The following is a 26,394-nucleotide window of genomic DNA, read 5'->3' on the forward strand; positions in this document are numbered from 1 at the left end:
GATTATTTTAGGATACACCACAAAACCCATGGTTTCTCAGGGTACTCTCCATAGGCCAGTGTTTTCTAATAAATTCCAGACATTGTTCTACAGTAGTTTATATCTTCAGTTTTTGTGAACTTGAACTCCACTTGCTAATGGACTAGTTATTGATTGACATTGTAATTCTGTCCAAAAGAAGGGCCAGAAACTCGAAATAAGTTCAAACAAATAAAAAACTAGGCATTTGTTGAAGCAGTTGAAATAAAAGAAAACAGACTTACCTCTATGCCTATTAGTCTGTTTATCGAACATAAGCATTGCATCTTCTATCTGTAAAACAAAACCAAAACATAACAGAAAGTCACATGACGAAAATATCTTAGACTGGTTGTATATATTGCACTACCGCGTAACAAATATTTTTGTAATAGTTTTTGTAAGAATGGACAAAAATCAAATTGAATTATTCAACAACCTATACATTTGTAGCGACTGAATAGAACATTTTCTTAGTTTTGTTAGATTTTAAAAATTCCCATCCATACACAGAAATACGCATGTATTTCGTTTGTAAAACTGAGTTCCTTAGTACTATTAACCCGACAGACCTCTTGGATCAAAGAAAGACTAATACCAGTTTAGAGATTTGATCAATGGGAAGGCAATCAATCAGCAGCACGTTTCGCCAACAAGGCTACTTTTAATTAAATAATTGGACTCACTGGTATCATTTTATAATGGAACTTGTGCTTATATGATACTGTAAAAACGTTTTTATTACGCGATGTACAACCTTTTACTTCACAAAATTTTTATCCTGTCTTCATTTAGATTTGCAACAAGGGTAACAATTTTTCCGTTTCGCCTCCATTTCTTGTCACGGAGATCTTTATTTTTCTCTGTTCTCAGAGTTCAGATACATCATGAACACGTCACGCGCGGACCTAATACACTGGCACCACGAGTAATCGGTTAGTTTTTATAGTGTGTCTAAAAACATATCGTGGCTAGAACCTTGGATCTCTCAATCACCCAGCCCGATACGCTAACTACTAGATCACTATAAATCAAAGCAGCATTTTATATATGAAAATGAAAATACATAGAGGATAAAAAAACCGGTTATTAATGACAAAAATGTTTAGATTCACGTAACAAAAACAATGACAGGTAAAACAAAATTTTTACTGGTATGAATTTAACACGTAGGTTGTTTTATCTGCTACCCTCGTGAAACAAGGCTATTACAAGTTAGATCTATGTAGGTTTTAACCGAGAACTGCTTTATCTACCACACTTGAAAGAGAAGATGTCAGAAAAAAAAACAATATCTGTATAATTATCGAGTGTTCGATTGTTTGGGTAATCTGCATAAGCCATTGTGACATAACTTTCTTTTTATCACGAGACAATTTTTTTTTCCTGGAAGTACCTTTCATTAACAAAGTAGAGTTGTTCTGTACAAATGTGTTGTTACTTTGTGTTTCTTTCGATAAGATGAAGAAATAAAAATTAAAAAGGAACAAAAGGTCATCTTCCATAGCTTTCTTTGTCCAATTTCAATGTACCTCATGGGTAAAGTTCGGTACGGCCAGGTGGTTAAGGCGCTTAACTCGTAATCCGCCGTGGGGGGCGTTATAATGTGACTGTCAATCCCACTACTCTTTGATAAAGGAGTAGCCTAGAGTTGGCGTTGGATGGTGATGGCTAGTTGTCTTCCCTCTAGTCTTACACTTCTAAGTTAGGGATGGCTAGCGTAGATAGCCCTTTTGTAGCTTTGCGCGAAGTTCAAAAACAAACAAAAACAAACCTTAAGGGTTAATAATATTCCTTGTCAACAGGCCTATCATGAAATGATTCGTTGGACTTCAGTTCTCAATTCACCAGTAAATGACAATTTCCTTGCTTTTTCTCAAAGCGCTACGAATTTTAACGTTTACTATAGAACCTGGAACGAGGTCACCAAACGTAAAGTAGACTATAACAGAAAAATTGAAAATGGTGACATTAAAAAACACATCAATTTGTTGTTAAGCATTTTGATGTAACTTTATTATTCTTAATTTAACCTCGCGGAACAGGAAGTGTTTTTGTTTATGTGTGTGTGTGTTCGAAAAGTAAGAATATCCTCGCACCCAAGTGGACTCTTAATGCTACATTCTGGCTAGTTTCACGTGAACAGTTTTACGTGTCTAAAATCCGTAAGGCCCCTCTTTAATCACTAAGAGCGCAGTCTCTTTAAATACAGTGTGTGTTTTATAATTTTTTTCGCAAAATTCTCCAAAATATTTTATGAATGAAAGCACGATTATTTGATAGATATTTAAGAAGGACCCGAGGTTTGGTTTAAAGATCGTTTCAGTCTGAATGTGAAAGTGTACACAAATAAAACGTTTTCAATTTGCAGATGTTTCTTATTTCACGTAGCAACAGCCAATACAAAACAAAGAGAGAGAAAACAACGAAAAAGAAATAATGAAAACATTACACTCAGTACGAGACTTGGAGAGGATGGGAAAATGTTTGTAGGAAACGGTGGCATTACACCTTATTTACATTCCAGCAGCTTGTATATAAAAAAATAGTTAACCCTTTTCCATAAAAGAACATTATTTATGTCAGACTTTCTGCTTCTATTATTTAACTTTCTTTTTTGTTAATCAACTTACTAACGTTTCAATTTCCTTTTAGCTTAACAATTATTTTTCCTGATGTGCGATGACCAGCGTTTGAACCTAGTGCCAAATTCAATCTGACATAAGTGTAAGTAAACAATCGCTTCATCTGTGCTGTGCTAAGTAGTTTTGCTACAGTCTGATAATGATTAGTGTTTTTCTTAGGCGTGTAACATTAACTATTTCATTTCCTTTCCTTCGCAATTTCATTAACATGCTATCATTATTCATACGGCTTTGATTGTATAATTCGAGCACCGAGAACAATAGAAAGCGTATTATGGTCCAGTTACTTCGAAAAGAAATGTCTTCCGTTTCGGTCTTCCACTCACGAAAGTCATTAAAGTTGTTTTAGGGCATAAACGGTAGCAAGTTTATAGCAGGAAAAAAGATAGAGTTTAAAGAATTTCAACTTTCAAGTAATTTCCCAATAAGCTTTCCACCAGCGCGACTGACGTTTAAGATTATTACGTAAGCGAGATCGGGCCACTTTCGGTTCAAGAGGGGTGATAGAAAGTTGATTTATTAGATTTCTCAAAATTAATTTCTCAAAAATTGAGGTCGTAATAAAAACGATTTTTCTTGATTTATTGAGTATCCTAGTGTACAAAAGCTGATTAAATTCAAATATTTTGAATACTTTGTTGACTGTGATAAGAAAGATTTATCACGTAAGATATAAATTTTAAAACATTTCAGATAAACTTGTACATTTTTAGCGCAATAAAATTCGACATGATAGGAAAGTGTTTGTTTTGAATTTCGCGCGAAACTACACGAGGGCTATCTTCGTTTGCCGTCCCTAGTTTCGTAGTGTAAGACTAGAGGGAAGGCATCACCACCCACTAACTCTTGGGCTACTCTTTTACCAACGAATAATGGGATTGACAATAACATTATAACGCCACCACGGCTAAAAGGGCTAGCATGTTTGGGGCGACGGGGATTCAAACCCGCGACCCTCAGATTACGAGTCGAATGCCTTAACCCACCTGGTCATGCCGGGCCGGAGATGATAGAAAACGTGTTAGTTTATAAAATGATACCGTATTTAAGAAAACTTCAAAGAAAGCAAAGTTAAATTCCATCTATCGGCGCAGTTTAAAATTACAAAAAATAGATTAACTACAATTAAATTCCTAATCATGAACCATAAGTTAAACTGTAAAAATTAAATATTGAAAAGTATACAAAATATATCTAAATTTGATTTTATATAAATTATAAAGAGAATGTCTCAGATTCTTCTGAGACTGTACGGTTTTATCAGTGAACAATGTTTCAAGTACACTGACTACAGAGACTGTACGGTTTTATCAGTGAACAATGTTTCAAGTACACTGGGTACAGAGTCTGTACGGTTTTATCAGTGAACAATGTAACAAGTACACTGACTACAGAGTCTGTACGGTTTTATCAGTGAACAATGTAATAAGTACACTGACTACAGAGTCTGTACGGTTTTATCAGTGAACAATGTAATAAGTACACTTACTATAGAGTTTGTATGGTTTTATCAGTGAACAACGTAATAAGTACACTGACTACAGAGTCTGACTACAGATATTGTAGAATTATTATCAAATGGCTTCATGTAGAAACTATAAACTCTTGTATCGAATCCTTTTTTACTTACTGTAGATTGTTGTAAATATGACGTTTTTTATTCCATTACATATTTATAGTTATCTGTCAGAATGCTTATGAAGCTTATACAGACATCCTACACTAACTGTATGTTTCACACAGAAACTTATGTCCTTGTCTCTTCTCCAACTTTTGCTGAGGTTTTACAAAAAACTATAGAGTAGAATAATCGCCATCTCATCTGAGCTTTCTTTGTTTTATAATGTGTTACTAGTAAGTTAGCTGTGCAATAGTTCATACGTTTCTGTAGTTTAATGTTCAATTCTAACTAAACCTGCTTTGTAACTGATGAACTAGTTACTGACGGTCTATCTCACTCAGTGATCATACTAAATCAACCACACGAGTACCAAGTGAAGAACAATTAGGCTTAGAGGAGACTTGTCAAGCGACAGAGATATAAATGAAGAACAATTAGGCTTACTGGGTGTTATCAAATGAAACATATAAAGAATGATTAGGTTTAGGAGAGTTTTATCAAATTGTCAGGAGCAACTGAAGAAAAGTTATATTTAAATGATTTGTACGAAACTACCGAGAAATAAATGAAACATTATTTAGGCTTAAAGGAAATCCTAGCAGACGATCAAAAGAAAAGTAAAGATTCCTTAGGTCTAAGCTTTAGAGAATACAAAATTTATAATTGCATTTTCAAATTGATTTGTTGTCACGTGAAAAAGGTTTTAAAAGTTTCAATAAAATTTGCAAACTGGACTTTTAAAACTAGGATAAAGAACGCTAACGAAACAATGAATATTTAAATTTAATATCTCTATATATAAATATACTTTGAAACGTCATACATGATTAACTTCACTTCCCAACGTTCATTACTATAGATTTTATTAGAGTAATTTGGTTTTGTTGTTTTTATTATAAGCACAAATTATACCATGACCTATTAGTGTTCTGTTCAAAAGGGGGGTATCGAAACCCGATTTTTAATGTCGTAAGATGCATATTAAACGCTGAGCCACTGGTGTGTGTGTGTGTGTGCGTGCTTATTACAGTAAATTAAATGAAATTGTCTCGCGTTATCAGTCTAAAGCCTTCAACTTTTTGATATTCAAAATACCAGAATTTTGAGTTTTTATAGCAAATTTGGACTATATGATCTAGCAGACTACAGTAATACTAACATTTCGAAAGTAACACACTTCTACAAAGGAGGTCGTATTAAGACTTTACATTTAGACACACTTTCTGTACGTAGATGTAGTTTTTAAATAAAGGAAAATCTGACAGAAATGTGGTCGAACGGTATTGTTGTGATACCAGTGTCTTTAGGAACTGCTAGTATGTGAGTTTATGTAGGGAGTGCCGTGATATCAGTGTCTTTAAGGACTGCTGTAATACATGTTGTGTTTTAAGTGTATTATTTTGCGTACCTTCGTCAGTTTTAAATCTTTTTTATTATCTTGTTGAATTGGGTGTGACCTAATATTTATCTGAAGGTTGTAAATCCGAAGATTTATGGCTTGCTCCAAATCGCTCTCCGCTCTTTGAAGTCTTAGGCATGTTTTAAGAGCTATTACGAAATCCAGCTATTTCATTAGAGTAGCCTAGGAGTTGTTAGTGAGATAACTGCGTGTGAACCTTAAGATTCACATTCTGAGCACATAAACTAGTGGACCACGTCAAATTCGTAAACACTTTTTTAAATTTTTACTATCCAGTTAAAAATATAAACACGTGTTCGGTGGTAAGCTTACAGAATTAAAACACTAAAATCCGAGGTTCGATTCCTTTGAGTAAACAGAAGATGTGGCTAGCTGATTGTGCGACTTTACGCTAAAACTTATAGACATGCCTCAGATCCTTTAACATATTATATTACATAAATTTGCAGGTGTGGTTTCTATTGATTAAACGTCCATTTTTCTACACCTGTTTGAATGTTCAATATCTCTAATTAGAAAAAGGAATATCACCTTTATAAACAAAAATCACATTTTGGAGAAAGAAATATTAATATAATATTTTTTACCGTTGAGATCTGTTTCGCTCATGTCTTGTGCATCTTCAAAACGCCTTCTACTGGATTAACTTCAAAATACAACACTTTACAGTAAAGTAGAGGTAAGAAACATTTTTATCAATAGATCTTTTCAGGTAACAAATATATTTACAAACATTTTATAAAAGTTGTCCTTAAATTCATTAACAAGATGTAAAAACCACCAGGGGGCACTTCACATTCCGGTCGTATCTTCAGTTTTCAACGAGGCATTGATTATTAAGAAATGACAATCTTTCTCAATTTTGAAAACTGTCGATCGGAGAATACTTGGTTGCTATGACACCATTCGAAATGAGAAGAATGTTGGTTCTTACAACATCATTTGGTTACCATAGCATCGCTTCCGATCCCCGTAACCTTGGTAGCGTTGACACAGTTCTCAATCAGAAGAATCAGGGGTAACTTTGTTACCATAAGAACGACGGGCGAGAGCAGTACTGGACAAGTGGCACATGCTGATGTCGCACCGGTTGTAATAATCTCGAGTAATATATATATTTTTTTAAGTTTTAGAGGCTTAAGATAAAAAAAGAAACATTTTACATTTCCAAGGAACCATTAACGAAGATTTTTGTTAGAAAATTTTTGTTTCCTGTTGAAAAAAATAGTGTGCCTGCTTCGCTAATCCTCCGTAAAGTAACACGTGTTAGTCACGTGATACTTAATTCGTGGAGAAGGGCCGCGCGAGCCTCAAGCAGAACAGGAAAGAAACAGCTCGATGAATAATCGATAAAAACCTGAAAACTCTACGTCGTCGAGCCTTTAGAATTTATGCATGTAAATATAATATGTTACTGGGTTGAGAGATAACAGTGGTTTCCATACAAATAACTTTTTTATTTGTCATGGCGGTTACGTAAGGACGTAGCAAGTGTTTTCCAGAAATGAACAGGTATAAATTACAAGAAGTTTTCTCAGGTGGATATAACAAGAAACATGAATCAGAACACCCGAAACTTGCCTTAACATGTGCTATTCTCTATGGTAAAGGGGGGGAGAGAGAGAGAGACAAAACGAATCATATTTAGATTCAAAACAGAGAAAAAGCAAATTAAATGTGAGAAATGAAAGGTGTACTACATTTCAGGTGGAGGGAGGAATCAAGTGAGAACTTGCTTGAAAAGACACGTATGAGTAATGTAATACGATTATTTTTGAAGCTGTTTTAGAAAAAAACTGATAGGTTCATAGTAATCCACATTAAAAAATAGTATTAAAGAAAAGGAAAGTTATGCGAGGGGCTTACAGTGCAGACTCGACCATAACTACGAAGTGATACATTATAGTTTTGTTTGTTTTAGCAGAAAAAGCTAAAAAACAAATTATTTGCGCTCTGTCCATCATGTGGCATCGAACCCCGGATTATAGCGTTGAAAGTACATAAACTTACTGCGTACCCATTAGGGTTTGGCTTGTTTTGAATTTCGCACAAAGATACACGAGGGCTATCTGCGTTAGTCGTCCCTAATTTAGCAGTGTGAAACTAGAAGAAAGGCAGCTAGTCATCACCATCCACCGCCAATTCTTGAGCTACTCTTTTACTTACGAATAGTGTGTTTGACCGTTACGTTATAACGCCCCCCACAGCTGAAAGGGCAAGCATGTTTGGTGTGATGGGGATTCGAACCCGCAATCCTCGGATTACGAGTCGAGTGCCTTAACCATCTGACCATGCCGAGCCATCCATTAGGGATTAGGGAGAGGGCACCACCGCCTCTTATCTGATTGAGTTGGAGGTTTTCGAACGTCACTGTTGCAGCGCTTTCACAGACCGAAAGTAAGCAGCGCATTTTGGGTAGCAATGAGACACGAACTACAGTAAAATCCGAGGTTCGATGCCGCGCGGTAGACACAACAGATACCCTACTGTTGCTTTGCTCTAAAAACAACAACAACAACCAAGCAAGCTTACTCCTCCACATAGCAAGATACCTGTTTGTTCATTTGTCTGTTTTTTTAAAACGTTAACCAAAAATGTGTAATATATTTTTGCTGGCATTTATGCTATAACAGAAAGGAATATCAAAATAATAGCTCATACCAATGTTAAAAACAGTCAACACTTCTCCATATAAAATATTCTGAAATTAAATTAGGACACTTGAACAATCAAAACCAGTTCAGGAGAATAACTAAAGCAAGTTGCCAGACAACACACTGACCGAGATAGCGTATACTTCACGCCAACTTTAAGTATACTCCCAACTGTTTTCAATCTAATAGAACAATTGATACTACGGTGTACTTACCAACCTAGCAATGAACAACAAAGAAAGATGAACAATGGAAACTATGGAATGAAATAAGACAACAAGTACCAAATGCGCGAACATCCACCCCTGTACAAATGTTTTCACTGCTTAATTATCTTGTCAGTTACGTGGAGCACGATTAAAATAATATACTTCTTGGTCTGTAGTTAACTAGATTAAAGAAGAACTTCGATAATTTATTGTTTTGTTACAATGCAAAACTTTCTTCTCACCCATGTTTATAATAAAACAACAACACGAGTCTGTACGAAAATTGTTTGTTCGTAACTGAATTTTAAACTTATTAGCATTAATTCAATTAATTAAGTAATGTGTTAGCATTAATTAAATTGTGCGTGGTAACGGTCCAGACAATCATTGCTGTAGTGATTTTGATTTCTTATTCCATAAGTATTGGGTTGGTCTCAGAGTACTGCGGTAACTTTTATTTGTGTTTGGGAGTTAGTTAAGTATTGTGTTGGTCTTATATTGTGTAGTAACTTTGATTTGTGTTTGGGAGTTAAGTATTGTGTTGGTTTCAGATTGCTGCACTAACTTTGGTCTATCTCCGAGTTTGCTAAGTATTGTAGTAACATTATAATAGTCATTCAATATGTAATATTCTATTGGTCTAAGAAAAATGCACTTATGATGTTTCTATGTGTGCGCACTAAATATGTTAGTGTCCACCTAACAACAGCGATTTAAACTACCCAGTTTATACATACATGATTGTGTGTGTGTGTCCTTTCACTGTTTTATTTCAATAAGAACTGGTATCTTGTAGTTCAGAACTTACTATTGTGTGTATCCCCCCCCCCACTACTAGATTCCTCCGTGGCGCCAAGAACTTCACGTTGTGCTTCGGAGATACAGCTAACTCATCGATTTCATCAAATCGCCGCGGAGAACACCCGCACGTGAAAGAGTGCTGATGAATCAGTTTCGGTGCTCTCTCAAAGATGCCGGGGGAGAGGGAAAGCATCGAAACCATTAATTAAGAAAAGGCAAAAAAAGTTATTCGATTTCTAGTCAGAATGTGTCTATTTCGATGAAAAATAAAACAAAAGCGCCTCCATTTTGATGAGATTATTTAACGAAACTTGCATAAATATATAAAGAGGAAGACATTTGTGAACAAATTCATAAATTAATCTGCGTAAAAATTACGACTCGTCGTTCTGAACGTTTTAAAAACGAAAACTATAAATTTAATCATTTCTTGTAAAACGTAAAACCGCTGACAACTGTTTAAATATTTGGTCTCGGTTCTTTTGTTGAGTTGGTATGAAGACACAAACTAATTAAGTTTATTATACCTATTGCAGTGGTCTTTGTGTTGTGGTTATAAGTACCGAACATTGTTTTATAAAATATTCAAAGTAAGATGTTTAAATTTTTTCCCCTTCATTTTATCTTAATAACCGCTTTAAACAACTCTATTTTTTCATTGACGAAATTTTGAAAATTGTGACGGGGGGGACTAATCCCCACAAGAATTGTCTAAATGAACTCTCTCGAGAATTAGTACTCTTAACTCAATAATATTTCTAACAATAAAGCTGACGAGAAGAAAATGATATATCACTTATTCAGTACTTGTCATATACCCCGATGAATTTATTTTGTTAATGATATACCATTCTTAGAAATCAACGTGATTATCTTCGCTAATTAAAAAAATTCCCTCTTTCTCTAATTCTACTACGAAATTTTTCATATTCTATTCAATTTTTTTTCATATTCATTCTTTTTAATTTTCCTTCTCTGATTATCTGTTTATTATTTTTACTTTTTTATCCATTTTTTAGCATTGATTATTATGATTCGTTTTATTTGTTGTTGTTTTTCTTTTCTTTCTTTTCCTCTTCTCATCTTTAAGTGGTTTATTTTTGTCGTATTTTTTCTAGTGCATTCTTTCCTGTCTTTTTTATTTTACTTTTCACGGCCACACATTCAAAATCTCTTAACTTACGAAATTTTGACTTAAAAGTTTTAGTTAATATGAGAGAAACACCATCTGTTTTGGTGTTTCTCATATTAACTAAAATTACTTTTCAATAAGTTTAACAATATTATATATATATATATATATATATATAAAGAGAGAGAGAGACAGAAATAAAAAGCTTGTCTCAAGGAAACAATGCAATATACTAGCTGAGAAAATATTTAAAACAAGATGTAATAACGTCTACAAAGCCGGAGTAAAGTGATTATTTGACGAACTATACCTTTGAAGACATGTGAGAGAAGAAATAAATGATAGAAGTGCTTATTAATTAAAGTATCTGAAACAGCACGGAGATTATAAATTGTTGACATAGAGATCGTTAGACACGATCCTGCTAACGGTGCCAATCCAAAGAAACGAGGCGCTGTTTCTAAGCTTAAGAGCTTTCTTTATCTGCTTATCATATCTGACTATATGAATATATCTACTGCAAGCCCTCAAGGCTTAGAAACTTCAAATTTAAAAACTTCTTCCGGGACAAAGGAAATAATGAAGACAAACCCACGTAGCCACGTGACTGAGGGAAGTTTTATCTTTCTTTCTTGAAACAAACGTCTGGGTTTCTATGAAATGAGTTTTCCTTTCAGAAAAGACTTATACTTCTGTGGCAAAGGGACAGTTCCTACACCTCTATCTGCCTGACATCCCGGGTGTTAGTAGACCGGAAAAACACAGATTAGTTGATATATGTTTATATGAATCAAGGCAAATGAAAAAAATAAATATAGACCTCCATGTAATCTCAAAAACCGTCATTCCAATTTTTTGTTTTCAAATTTAAAGGTCTCACTATCTCTAGTTTTGAGATAACAACTTCCATGATTCAACATTAATAACTGAAATAGTTTCTACCAAACAAAATCAAATGATAAATTTACCCTGCATCGTAAATTATGTAAGGTTTTTCTTTGTTTTATAGCAAAAAAAACAAAAAACATTACGCTATATGCTGTGTCCACAGGTGAGAATAGAACCCTGGATTTTAGTGTAGTAAACTCGTAAAGGAAGTGATGTTCCACCTTAAATAAAGAAAAAACACAATAATACGAAAACACGATGTAGATTATAAGATCATATTTATAGTTTTAAACTTTCAACACTATTAGAAACTAACTACAAATGATATGAAGTTGATATTGACACTTTTAACAGTGTTAGAAACCAGCTACAGATAGGCAAAACCTAACTACAGTTGAAAGTTTAAATATCACCTTCACATGTGTAAAAACTAACTACATATGATATAAAGGTGATATTTAATTTTCCACCAATGTTATAAACTAACTACAGATGACATAAGTGTGATATTTAAACTTTCAACAGTGTTAAAAACTAGCTACAGATGACATAAAGGTGATATTTAAACTTTCAACAGTGTTAAAAACTAGCTACAGATGATATAAAAGTGATATTTAAACTTTCAACTATTACACACTAACTACAAATAATATTAATGTGATATATAAAGTGTCAACAATGCTAGAAGCTAACTACAGATGATATGAAAGTCATATTTAAACTTTCAGTAGTGTTAGAAACTAACCATAGATTAAATGAAAGCGATATATAAACTTCAACATTGTTAGAAACTAACTACAGATGATATAAAGGTGATATTTATACTCTCAACATTTTTAGACACTAATCATAAATCTTATAAAGGTGTTATTTAAACTTTCCACAGCGATAGGAACTAAGTACAGATGATATGAAGTTGATTTTTAAAATTTGTCTCTTATAAACTAACTACAGAGTACGTGAAGGTAATATTCAGACTTTCAACTTTGTTAGAAACTAACTACAGATGATAATATGGTGATATTTAAACTTTCAACATTGTTAGAAACTAACTACAAATGATATGAGGGTGATATTTAATTTCTCACCAATGTTAGAAACTAACTACAAATGACATAAGGGTGATATTTAATTTCTCACCAATGTTATAAACTAACTACAGATGATATGAAGGTGATATTTAAACAATGACATTTTTAAAAACTAGCTACAGATGATATGAAAGTGTTATTTAAACTCTCAACATTTTTAGAAACTAACTATACTTGATATCAGGGTGATATTTAAACATTCAACATTGTTAAACATTTCACATCATATTAAGGTGATATTTAAATTGTCACCTGTGTTAGAAACTAACTACAGATGATATGACATTGATATCTAAACTTTCTACATTGTTAGTAACAAACTAAAGATGTTATGAAGGTGATATTTAAACTTTCAACATTCTTATAAAGTAACTACATATAATATGAATATCGTATTTAAACTTTCATTTGTCATAGACTAAGTACAGATTATGTGAAAGTAACATACAAACTTTGAACATGGTTATAAACTAACAAGAGATTATATTCAGGTGATATTTAAACTTTCATCATTCTCACAGACTAACAAGAGATTATATTCAGGTGATATTTAAACTTTCATCATTCTCACAGACTAACAAGAGATTATATTCAGGTGATATTTAAGCTTTCATCATTCTCACAGACTAACAAGAGATTATATTCAGGTGATATTTAAACTTTCATCATTCTCACAGACTAACAAGAGATTATATTCAGGTGATATTTAAACTTTCATCATTCTCACAGACTAACAAGAGATTATATTCAGGTGATATTTAAACTTTCATCATTCTCACAGACTAACAAGAGATTATATTCAGGTGATATTTAAACTTTCATCATTCTCACAAACTAACAAGATGTTATATTCAGGTGATATTTAAACTTTCATCATTCTCACAGACTAACAAGAGATTATATTCAGGTGATATTTAAACTTTCATCATTCTCACAGACTAACAAGAGATTATATTCAGGTGATATTTAAACTTTCATCATTCTCACAGACTAACAAGAGATTATATTCAGGTGATATTTAAACTTTCATCCTTCTCACAAACTAACTACAGATAATACTAAGGTGATATTTAAGCTTTCAACATCGTTAGAGACTAACTGCAGATGATATGAAGGTGATGTTTAATTCTTAAGCAATGTTAGAAACTAACTACAAAAGCTATGAAGGTAATAATTAAACTTTTAAATTGTTAGAAACTAGATACATATGACATAACTGTGATATTTAAAATTTCAACATTGTTATAAGCTAATTAAAGATGAAATGAAAGAAGTATTTGAACTTTCAACATTGTTTTAAACAAGCTACAGATGATATGAAGATATTTTCAACTTTCAACATTGTTATAAAATAACTACAGATGATATGATTCTTATATTTAAACACTCATTTCTTATAAATTAACTAAAAATTAAATGAGAGAGATATTTAATTTTTAACAATGATATAAACTAACTACAAATGATATGAAGTTGATATTTAAACCTTCAACAGTGTTAGAAACCAGCTACAGATGATATGAGGGTGATATTTAACCTTTCAACTTGTTAGAAATTAACTACATATGATATGAAGATGATCGTTACACTTTCAACATAGTTTGAAACTAACTACAGTTGAAAATTTAAATATCACCTTCAAAGTATTATAAACTAACTACATATAATATAAACATGATATTTAATTTTTTACCAATGTTATAAACTAGCTACAGATGATATAAAGATGATGATGTTTAAACATTCAACAGCGATAAAAATAACTACAGATGATATAAAGGTGATATTTACACGAAAGTAACTATAGATATATTAACATGATAGTTAAACTATCATCAGCATTAGAAACTAAATAAATTTGATATGAGTAGATACTTAAACTTTCAAAATTGTTCTACACTACCAACATATTATATCATGTTGATATTTAATTTTTCAACATGGTTACAAACTAACTACAGATGATATGAATTTGATATTTAAACTTTTATTTGTCATAAACCTACTATAAATGATATGAAGCTTATAAGTAAACATTCAACATTGTAAGAAACTAACTGCAGATGATATAAAGGTGATATTTAAATTTTCAACAGTGTTAGAAACTAACTACACAAGACCTTAAGGTTATATATACATTTTCAACATTTCTAGAAATTAAAGATGATATGAATGTGATATTTGAACTTTCATCCGTATTATAGATTAACTACAGATGATATAAAGGTGATATTTAAATTTTCAACAGTGTTAGAAACTAACTACACAAGACCTTAAGGTTATATATACATTTTCAACATTTCTAGAAATTAAAGATGATATGAATGTGATATTTGAACTTTCATCCGTATTATAGATTAACTACAGATGATATAAAGGTGATATTTAAACTTTCAACATTGTTAGAAACTAAATACAGATGGTGTAGAGAAGATATTTATACTTTCAATGTTGTTAGAAACTAACTAGAGAAGTTATAAATATCATATCGAAACTTTCTACAGTCTTAGAAACCATATATATTTGATATGAAGGTCATATTTAAACTTTCAACTGCTTTAGAAACTAATTACAGATGATATGAAGGTCATATTTAAACTTTCATCTGTTATAAACTTACTACAAATTATATGAATGGGTTATTTAAACTGTTGCCAGTGTTATAAATTATCTACATATGATATGAATTTCATATTTAATCTTTCATTTATTATAAACTAACTACAGGTGATATGAAAGTTATATTTAAACTTTCAACAGTGTTAAAATCTAACTACGGATGATATTAAGGTGATATTTAAACTTTCAACAGTGTTAAAATCTAACTACGGATGATATTAAGGTGATATTTAAACTTTCAACAGCATTAGAAACTATTTACAGATGATATGAAGATAATATTTAAAATTTCAACAGGTGTTATGAAGGTGATATTTGAACTTTTATCTGTTATAAACTAACTACAGATTATATGAAGGTGTTATTTAAAATATCAACAGTGTTAACAACTATTTACAGGTGATATTAATGTGACATTTTAATTTTCAACATTTTTAGAAACTAACTACAGATTATATAAAGGTGATGTTTTAAACTCTCATCATTGTTAGAAACTAACTACAGATAATATGAAAGTGATATTTAAACTTGCAACTTTGTTTGAAACTACCTACAGATAATATGTACGTTGTATTTAAGTTTTCAACTTTGTTAGAAGCTAACTACAGATTATATGAAAGTGTTATTTAAACTTTCAACAGTTCTAGAAACTAACCACCGATATATATGAAGGTGATATTTAAACTTTCAACTGCTTTAGAAACTAATTACAGATGATATGAAGATCATATTTAAACTTTCAAGTGTGTTATAATCTAACTACATATGATATGAAGGTGATATTTAAACTTTCTACATTGTTAGAAATTAACTGGAGATGATATGAACTTGATAAATTTTCATCATCGTTAGAAACTACGTAGATTCATGATATTATAATAGTACATTTTTTTTAAAGAAGTCTTGGTTACCAAATGAAACAATTTGCGCTTTGCACTTTGAGGTCTTAAGTGCGTTATAAAAGCGGCTGTAAAACTCTGTTATTCAGTTAAAGCAGCCTAAGAGTTGGGGGTGGTTGTTATTGTTGTCCAGCATTCTTTCGTCTAGTCTATAACTTCAACATCAAGAATGGCCAGCTGAGATAACTCTGGTGCAGCGCCGCTCGAAACTGAAACCAAATTTAATAGTTACCGTTTTAAGAACCTATCAAGAGATGGAACTAACGTGTTTCGGTATGTAAGTGTAGATCAAACAAGAGTAACGGTTTGTTTTGGAATTTCGCACAAAGCTACTCGAGGGCTATCTGTGCTAGCCGTCCCTAATTTAGCAGTGTAAGACTAGAGGGAAGGCAGCTAGTCATCACCACCCACCGCCAACTCTTGGGCTACTCTTTTACCAACGAATAGTGGGATTGACCGTTACATTATACACCCCCACGGCTGGGAGGGCGAGCATGTTTAGCGTGACGCGAGCGCGAACCCGCGACCCTCAGATTACGAGTCGCACGCCTTACGCGCTTGGCCATGCCAGGCCATCAAGAGTAACGGCCAGCTTGCTGAAAGTAAGGTATTTTCTGTTTAACATTTGAAGATCCTGGACCATGAGAAGAAAACGAACAATGTCATATAACTTGGTTATTTTGTGAAAACAGAAAAGTTTCCCAGTTCGTCACTACAATAGCTTCTTATTATATGAGATGGATTTTCGAAGTCAACTACATCACTAGAGGGTTAACGGAGCTGAACTATTTTATTTTAATCTATCACAAATGTTTGTTCTTCATCGAGTTCCCTGGAGCGAAGGGCGTGCGTCTTACACCATACCCCTCACCTCATGGAGCATCTGAACCATGAGATACGTACGCCGACTCTCCTCGTTCTCCACATTGTCTGAGTCGTATTTCTTGGAACCCATTTTCTTGGTTTATAAATATTTTAGATTTATATCTACATTTCAAAACGTTTCCTATTTCGAAATTGCTCGAGAGACACAATAGGAATAACGATTGAACACAGCGCCATCTAATGATTTGATAAACTTATTTCGTTACTAATACTTAAAATTTGACAAGGCAACTATTTATTTCCTTTTTTTTTTAATTTCGCGCAAAGCTACAGAAGGGTTATCTGCGCTAGCCGTCCCTAATTTAGCAATGTACGACTAAAAGAAATGCAGCTAGTTATCACCACCCACCGCCAACTCTTGCGCTACGTTTTTACCAACGAATGGGATTGACCGTCACCTTATAACGCCTCCACTGCTGAAAGAGCGAGTATGTTTGGTGTGATGTGGATTCAAACTCGCGACCCTCGGATTACGAGTCGAACTCCTTAACCACTTGGCCATGCAGGGCCTAAGTATTTATTAATCAGACCTATTAATATTACTGTTTATAACCTATAACTGTAGAGTGATATTTGGTGATACTACCTTACGCAGAGCTTTTCGTCAAGTTTAACAGAACGGATTAAAAAAAAGTGATACATTTTTCTTGTTAGGAATTTTTTTTAGTTGGTGGAGATGATAATAAAATATTCGTTGTTCGTTTTTGTAATTCTTTGTTACTAAAGAAATATTAAATTATAAATATCCTTATTGACGTTTCTGTCGAAGCAAAATGTTCCGAAAAAATGAAGGCACAAATTAATCCAATTCCTTGCCAAATAGTTGTCAACAGATGGCGCTCGTTTCCTGTACTAAAATAACACGCAAAACAATTACTTCTTAAAAGTATCCATTAAATTCTTTTCGAATTAACTGTTTAGAAACATTACATATATTTAGATTACCAAAAGTAAAATGACAAGGCTAGTTAAAAATGTTTATCTCTTCCGAAAAGAGCTATAAACCGAGAATTAATTGCTCTGATTCTTCGGTTAAGATAAGCGGCACCACATATAATAGTTACGTGATATAACATTCACCACGGTAAGGTCATTAGGGCGTGGTTATAAAACTTTCGTCCAGTGATGACCCTCCATGAAGAAACATTTCATACCTTTACACGTGTGAGTGTGATGAGACCCCAGCGCTCTCTGTCGGCATTACTGTGTAATCAACTTATATATGACAATCACTTCCGTTAGGTATTTTGTGCATAAATATGGTACAACGGTGATTTGAAACCGCATAATCCAAGCTTCCGACAAGCAACCGGAAAAGGGAAAGTCAGTCTCGTTTACCAATTAACATCAGCCGTGTACGAAGCAGGTGTTGCTGAATAGTTGCCCTAAATTAGGAGCAGCTGTGCCCGAATTTTGGTTTCGCTCCCCAGTCTTTGAGCCCATGTGCCACGTATAGGCCTAAACGTTGTAAATAAAAACCTCAGTTGAAGAAGGAAGTTTTGGTTTGTCTGTTGTTAAGCTCAATGGCTCTCTGTGGTGTGCCCACCGAGGGTATCAAACTCCGTATTTTAGCGGTATGTGTTCGCAGGCTTACCTGTTGAGCCACCGAATAGAGAACAAGAAAGAGAAAAGGCAAAGTGGATATCTGGTATAAAACAATCACGTTTTAAACTTTGAGGTACCTTGACTACACAGAGTAGGACGTAAACACTGAACTGTCTAATAAACCAGACGATATAAACTGTTCGTTCCATTCCAAAAAGGCGGACACTGATATAGCCTTTCTGGTTAAGCTGGAGTGTTTCGGCTGCCAGATTAAGCTGAGAATAGAAATAAGTAAAACGAGAGGGATTATTCTACAATTCAGATTAAGTATGAGAAAATGTGTATGCTCTAGACGAAGGCGTAACGACGAAACATTGGGCACATAAAATGACTTGCAAGATTCAATGGAGTTTTTTGTTTGTTTTTGAATTTCGCACAAAGCTACACGAGGGCTACCTGCGCAAGCCGTTCCTAATTTAGCAGTGTAAGACGAGAGGGAAGGCAACTAATCATCACAACCGCTAACTCTTGGGATACTCTTTTACCAATGAATAGATTGACCGTCACATTATAACGCCCCCACTTGTTTGGTTTAACGGGTATTCGAACCCGCGACCCTCAGATTGCGGGTCGAGCACCTTAACCACTTGGTCGTGCCGGGACTTCAAGAGAGCTCACGGCCATTTTATCTATTTGTAATTCCGTGTTTTTAGGTCAGCATTATTTAAGGTAGAAAAAATAAAAACTATAAATAACGTGCACGTGACCAATATCGAATTGTGTTGGGAAGTCACAGTTCAGGAATATAATTTTCTTTTCGGGATAATTTACAAGAGATAAGTTTGTAAAAGATAAGTAAAGCAAACACAGATAAGAAAGACTAGATAGAGATGTGAACAATTTTGAACTGGTCACAGTTATTTATGGAAAGGAAGTATTCAAAGAAACATCAAGTCATTGTTAGCGTTTACAGAAAATGGCCACACCCCCTAACTAAAATACGGAAATAGTGACTAAGAGAGAATTTAGCTTCTAGCCCTGGCAATAATTGAAGAATGATGATGGACAAAAGAAAAGCTGATGAACTTATGCTAGGCCTAATCAAGGTTACACTATGATGTACGATAAACGTCTGTTAGGCTTAATCAGTGTTAAGCTAATATTCCTTTACGATGCACGATAAACTTCTGTTAGGCCTAATTAGGGCTAATTTCAAGTTTCCTTATGATATACGATACATTTCTGCTGGGCCTAATCCGAATTAAGCTAGCATTTCTTTATGATTTACGATAAATTTCTGCTGGGCTTAATCAGGGTTGAGCTAACATTTCTTTATGATACGTACCAATATCCATGATCTTCCGATGTTCTCAGTGTACTCCTCCTAGTCCCTATATCATATACCTCAAACTGTGCTACAAGTTTGACATAACCAACTTGACAAAAACCATCTTTATTGACAGCAGTGACATTCAAACACGATGTCAACAAATGATCATGTGGCATTAACCATAATGTCACGGAAAAGTACCATCTACAAAACCGTGAGAGAGGATAGCTCAGAATCCCCTCTCCAATTCTACACCTCTTTTCTCGCTTTTTCTTGATGTTAATGAAAATTAGCACGTAAGTTAACGAAATTAGGTACAAAATACGCAAGGACTCAGTAAGTCAGAAGAACTATTAGACTCGGAGTGTCCAAGGCTCCAACCAGCACTTTGTAAACTAAATTGCGATTGGTAGACTCCTAATGTCATAGCAATCTCGCACGGATGTTCAAGTACGAAACGGATAATATAATCTACAATTGAATTGTAAAGGGAGGGAAATTAATGTTAAAGGTCTGAAGAACAGATAAGGAGGTAACAGATGTAAGACCAAGAACATTCTTATCTATGTAACTTCAGTAGGCTTAGCTCACACTTGTAACTGATATTTTACTTAGGAAAGCACAAAGAAAAGATAGTTAGTCTTACAAATGATGACTTTATGACAGAAATTACAGACTGGAAGATTTTTTATTTATTTTTTACAAAATAAATGCGAAAAAATCCAAGAAATCTTAAGAAAAAGTTGTCAAAATGAAATATTCAGATTTTGATGATTTTCTTACTTAAGTGTATAGCTAGTTAATGCTTAGATCTATTGGTTAATATTGATTAAATTAGCTAATAATAAATAATCGGTGTTTGTGTGTGTGTGTTTTTCTTATAGCAAAGCCACATCGGGCCTTCTGCTGAGTCCACCGAGGGGAGTCGAACCCCTGTAGACTTACCGGTGTACCAGCTGCAGGGGGCAATAATCAGTGTTAGTAATAAATATGATTTGTAAATGAAGAATATAAAATGAATAATAACAATAATCACAGTTTACTTATTTAGTCTAGTTCACACCATAACAGTGGTTGCTAATAATATGAAATATGTCTAGACCACTACTATATGTTTCGTAACCGAGGACCAGAATCACCAGGTGGACAAGGCACTCGACACATAATCCGAAGGTCGCGGGTTCGAATTTCCGTCAGACCAAACATGCTCGTCCTTTCACACGTGGGGAGGAGGGGGGCGTTATAATGTGCGGTCAATCCCACTATTCGTTGATAAAAGAGTAGCCGAAGAGTTGGCAGTGGCTGGTGATAATTAGCTGTCTTCCCTCTAGTCTTACACTGCTAAATTAGGGACGGCTAGCGCAGGTAGCCCTCGTGTAGCTTTGCGCAAAATTTAAAACAAACCAAACTTTCGTAACCTAGCCGAGCTTATGAGCCCTGGTACTGTATGAAAGGCCTCCTCGCCACTGGAAGCGGCAGATGTGATGTGGTTTATATATCTTTATTTTCACTGATAAAAATCAGTAGGATTCTACAACAGGTATAGTTTCATTAGAATAGCTTCACAAACTCTTATTAATTTACTTTTCAGATACTTTCTACAATACGAACACCACTTTTCTCAGCAAGGGATTTTTGGTGACAAATTAGGGTTAAAATTTATTTTTTATTCTACATTTCGCGACTTTTCTCTAAAAGAAATCCAATGAAAGTATATTTTTTACAAAGCCATCTAACGGAATGTATCAATTGGCGACTGACTTCAAATTCTGTCAATACAGTCTACAATCAGCGCTTTCAAGTGTGAGACAGATATTTTAATTTTGAATAAATCTGCTTAGTGCCGCTGACGTGAATGTTCCTAAATAACAGATATGTTTCACGTAGGTAGGAGTTCCAAGTCAAAACAATAGTTTATACAGTGTCTCACTAGGGGTCTAAAGGGCAGTTTAGAATTGTTTATTTTGAATTTCGCACTAAGCTACACGAGGGCTATGTGTGCTAGCCATCCCTATTTTAGCAGTGTAAGACTAGAGGGAAGGCAACCAGTCATCACCACCCACCTCCAACTCTTAGGCTACTCTTTTACCAACCAATAGTGGAATTGACCGTAACTTATAACGCCCACATAGCTGAAAGGGTGAGCATGTTTGGTGTGACGGGGATTCGAACACGCAACCCTCAGATTGCGAGTCGATCGCCCTAACCGCCTGGTCATGCCGGGCTTGGCAGTTTAGAAAGTACATTGTGTTTTATCTGTTATTGTGAGCTGTTGAAAACGAGTACATTATCAATATTTTTAAACATACTCTTAAAATAAATAAATATATATATATATACATATAGACAGGTCACTTGACGAAATCACTAGAATTTGATTTTTTTTTTTATTAGTGTTTGTATCCTAAACGCTTTGGAACAGCGAAATTATAAAATTAATTTTCGGCGAACTTGTAACAAATGCACCGGTTTAAATAAACTAAGCAAACACATCAGAAAAAAAGAGAAAGAAACGGTGCGTGTGTTTATTTCTCTCGTACGGGGCTAAAGTGAAAGTCGTTTTTCAATTCCAACTTTGTTTGCGTGACAAACGAGATTCTGTTTGTCGACTTCTACAGAAACAACAACAAGCATGTGCTAGATGTTGTCGGTTTGTTCATGTTCTCACAGCTACTTTATTTCGAAACGCATAATACTTTCTGAACATTCATACGCACACATACAAACAAAAAAAAACAGGCTTTTTCGGAACAGCTGTGCTACAAGGAAGCTTGCCGTCCACCTCGAATTTAATCAAGAAACATCTTGGGTTTGTGTTCTGTTTACGATAATAATCTGAAATAACTAAATATCGTACTTCCATTACATTCTCTTTAGTCTGAGCCTAAAAAACAGCAACACACATTTCCACGAACGTTTAAAAACGTTTCATTATTATTCTTTGTCTTTTAAAACGGCCCTTCTTTAGTGCTGAATAGTAACGACTTTTATCGCTAAAAAAGAAAATAGATATAGCAAAAAATTGTTGCTGAAACAAATTCGTTAAGCTACATTAATTAAAGACAATGTTTTGTTCTACTATAGCTATACGTGGAAGTTAGAAATGTTATGGCATATCTCTGTAGCTAAGTTAAATTTCATCATTTTTAATATTAGCAGAGACAGAACTAAGAAAACTGACTTAGAATATCTCAACAGTACAAATGTTGTAACATTAATTACCGTTTCAATTATATTGCTCTGAACGTTACACGAGGCAGAAAAAAATTATATTCTTCATAGTGCCAAACCTGGTGTGAATATATTATATAAAACTTTCCTTTTTTTATGAGACTGATTTAATTTGGTTCTGAATTTCGTGCAAAGTTACACGAGAACTATCTGTGCTGGCCGTCTCTAATGTAGCAGTGTAAGACTAGAGCAGTGGTTCCCAACCTTTTTTATGCCCCACACCCCTAAAAAAATTTAATATGTTCTTGCACCCCTCACAGTAATTATTTAGTTAAGAATAAAGGTAAAGGTGGCCAAAACAAATGTTATCTTGCATCCCCTGGAACGCTATCTCGCACTTCCAAGGGGTGCGAGCACCCCTAGTTGGGAACCATTGGACTAGAGGGAAGGTAACTAGTCGTAACTACTCACTGCCAACTCTTGGGCTACTCTTTACCTACGAATAGTGGGACTGACCGTCGCTTATAATGCCCCCACGGCTGAAAGGACGAGCATGTTTGGTGCGACGGGGATTCGAACCTGCAACCCTTATATTACGAGTTGAGCGCCTTAACCACCAGGCCATGCCCGGGCCTCGCAGACTTGGATTTTTAAAATGTCAATTTATGAAAACAGAAATAATATGTCTTTGGTATTACATATTTGTGGTAAAACTATTATCAAAGTCATGTTACCAAGGTAAAGGCATGCTAAATTGTCACGGAGCTCGACTCGCAGATTCCAATCCACGTCCCATCAAACATGCTCGTCCTTTCAGCCGTGAGGACGTCATAAAGTCTGATGAATCACACTCTTCAAATCTTTCTATTTATTGTTTTGATTTCTTATATTTTGAGCTAGCCCGGCATGGTCAAGCGTGTTAAGGCGTTTGATTCGTAATTCGAGGGTCGCGGGTTAGAATCTCGGTCGCACCAAACATGCTCGCCCATTCAGTGGTGAGGGCATTATAATGTGATGGTAAGTCCAATTATTTGTTCATAAAAGAGTAGCCCAAGAGTTGGCGGTGGGTGGTGATGACTAGCTGCCTTTCCTCTAGTCTTACATTGCTAAATTAGGGACGACTTGCTCAGATTAGTCCTCGAGTAGCTTTGTACGAAATTCAAAACAAACAAATATTACGTTATTATTTACTCTATTTCCCACCATCTTTTGCCGTTATTCAATTTTAATTTTATTTATATCGTTTATTTTATCTTTATATAAATTATTTATAAGTTCTTGTAACTCTTAACTTTGACACAAAACTAAACCTGACACAAACATCTCTAGGTTATGACTGGCTAGTTCTCAAGGCCAACATTGAACATCCGGTTTACGTGACATCGGCTTCTGAACCTATATATTTCATCACACACATTAAACATAGCCCTTTATTCTCCTGAAGAATAGTAGTCAATTATTCGAAAACAATCTAGTTTTGGGTCTCGTTTTGAAAATATCACAACTCTTCGTTAATAAAAGAATTGCCCAAAAGTCTTATACTGCTAAATTAATACGTGGAATTCAGAACGAACCAAATAGACATTTTTGTCTGAAAAAGCCTATTTTTCTCCAGTTTGGTTCAGAGGTTCTATTTTACTTCCAGTTTGGTTGAAAGGTCCTGTTGTACTTCTAGTTTGATCGAAAAGGTCTGTTTTTTGTCCAGTCAAAGTAAACCATTCATTTATTTTTGAGTTATCAAGTCGTAGTTGTGACAACGTATTTGATTATCTCTACAGTTTATAAAGTAAAGTTATAGTAAGTTCGTCACTTTCACTTAGTTAGCAAGTAGGCCTGTTCTCATCTGCATAACTACAATCACGAATAGGAAGATATCTATGACTGTTTGTTGTTAACTCAAAGCTACACAATAGGCTATTTATACTAACTTAGAAATTACTCACCCGTCCCTGTGTTCACAAAATATTCTTAACTGATCCGTTCCCTACAAATATTCTTAAGCCATTTATTTCTCCACGAAGTGCTCTCAGTTCATTTGTTTCTCTTCAAATTGTTTTTAGCCTAACAGATGTTTTAAATTATATCATTTCTGTATGATTTTCGATACTATAGACAAACCGAAGCAGATTTTGAAAAAAAAAAAAAGTGTTCCAGTTTGTTTGTTTATTTGTTTTAAGTTTAGCACAAAGCTACACAATGGGCTATTTGTGCTCTGTCCGCCTCAGGCTGGTATCGAAACCGAAAGCAACTGTGAACGGAAACAGCCTTAGTATCTATCTTCAGTACTTCAAGACCGAACCAAGAGACTTCTAACACTTAGACGAGTATGTAAATAACAAAATATCAGGAAAAAAGAAGGAATTTGAAACATTTATAAATCACTTTACAAATTAAAACAAACTCTATCAAATTATTTGGTCTATACGTTGTTTCATTTAATAGAGACAATAGAAACCTTATCTCATATAAAGAGCAGTTTAGACTATTTTAAATCATTCATAACTATCTATTGTTTTTACATCGCCTCGAGAACAAGATTAAATATGCATCACTATTTCCTGCTCTATCGCCCCTCCCCTCGGATTTCTGAATGTCCTTCTTTCTTTGATAAATATTGTGTATTGTGACTTTTATCATACGACTCTATATGTGAACAAACACCTGGCTTTATATAGACTACTGTATCGTTACACATTTATCTTATTATATATAGCCTTTATCATACGACTCTATATGTGAACAAACACCTGGCTTTATATAGACTACTGTATCGTTACACATTTATCTTATTATATATAGCCTTTATCATACGACTCTATATGTGAACAAACACCTGGCTTTATATAGACTACTGTATCGTTACACATTTATCTTATTATATATAGCCTTTATCATACGACTCTATATGTGAACAAACACCTGGCTTTATATAAACTACTGTATCGTTACACATTTATCTTATTATATATAGCCTTTATCATACGACTCTATACGTAAAGACTGTACCATTATACATTTATCCAAATGCACGTTATAACTGCATAAAGATCATGTTTGTTTGTTTTTTGTCTCTCTCTCAAAACCACGTAGATCATGGGTGTGTTTGTAAAGTTATACTTCTAAAAAATCATGTTTCGATTCCTCATGAGCAAAGAAAACGCATGGTTGATAATCCATTTTGTAGTTTTTCACTTCAATAAACCTTAAGTAGCTTACACATTTGGTTATTTGTGCTCTTCACACGTCGGGTATCGAAACTAGAACTCCAGAGTTATAATCCCACTAACTTACCATCGACTGAAGGGGCACCTTTTGAATATTATCACGTATTTGTTTATTTAATGAAATAAACCACAACAGAAAACAATGATAGCTTTTAGTTAGAGTAAAATTATATTATATTAGATTAGATCTGTGAAACCAGAAGCGCTAAGAACGCGTTGAAAGAGGTTACAGAACTACACTG

At 34.1% G+C, this 26,394-nt stretch overlaps 1 protein-coding gene across 2 annotated transcripts in view; it reads right to left on the bottom strand.

Annotated features, from left to right (window-relative positions):
* Window positions 1–262: 262 nt before the first annotated feature.
* Window positions 263–26,394, bottom strand: part of LOC143236005 (RNA-binding protein Musashi homolog 2-like) — a 35,654-nt gene continuing 9,522 nt past the window's right edge. The window contains exon 3 of one of the 2 annotated variants that reach the window (XR_013019421.1): window positions 263–312. Coding sequence is in view for 1 of the 2 variants with exons in the window: in XM_076474192.1 (XP_076330307.1) it covers window positions 11,439–11,609 (171 nt within the window). In the remaining variant the exon portion in view is untranslated. Of the gene's footprint in view, window positions 313–10,746; window positions 11,610–26,394 lie in introns of those variants that run through there. The other variant, XM_076474192.1, reaches the window with a different exon arrangement.

Source organism: Tachypleus tridentatus, chromosome 2 (genome assembly GCF_004210375.1).
Source record: "Tachypleus tridentatus isolate NWPU-2018 chromosome 2, ASM421037v1, whole genome shotgun sequence".
NCBI lineage: Eukaryota > Metazoa > Arthropoda > Merostomata > Xiphosura > Limulidae > Tachypleus > Tachypleus tridentatus.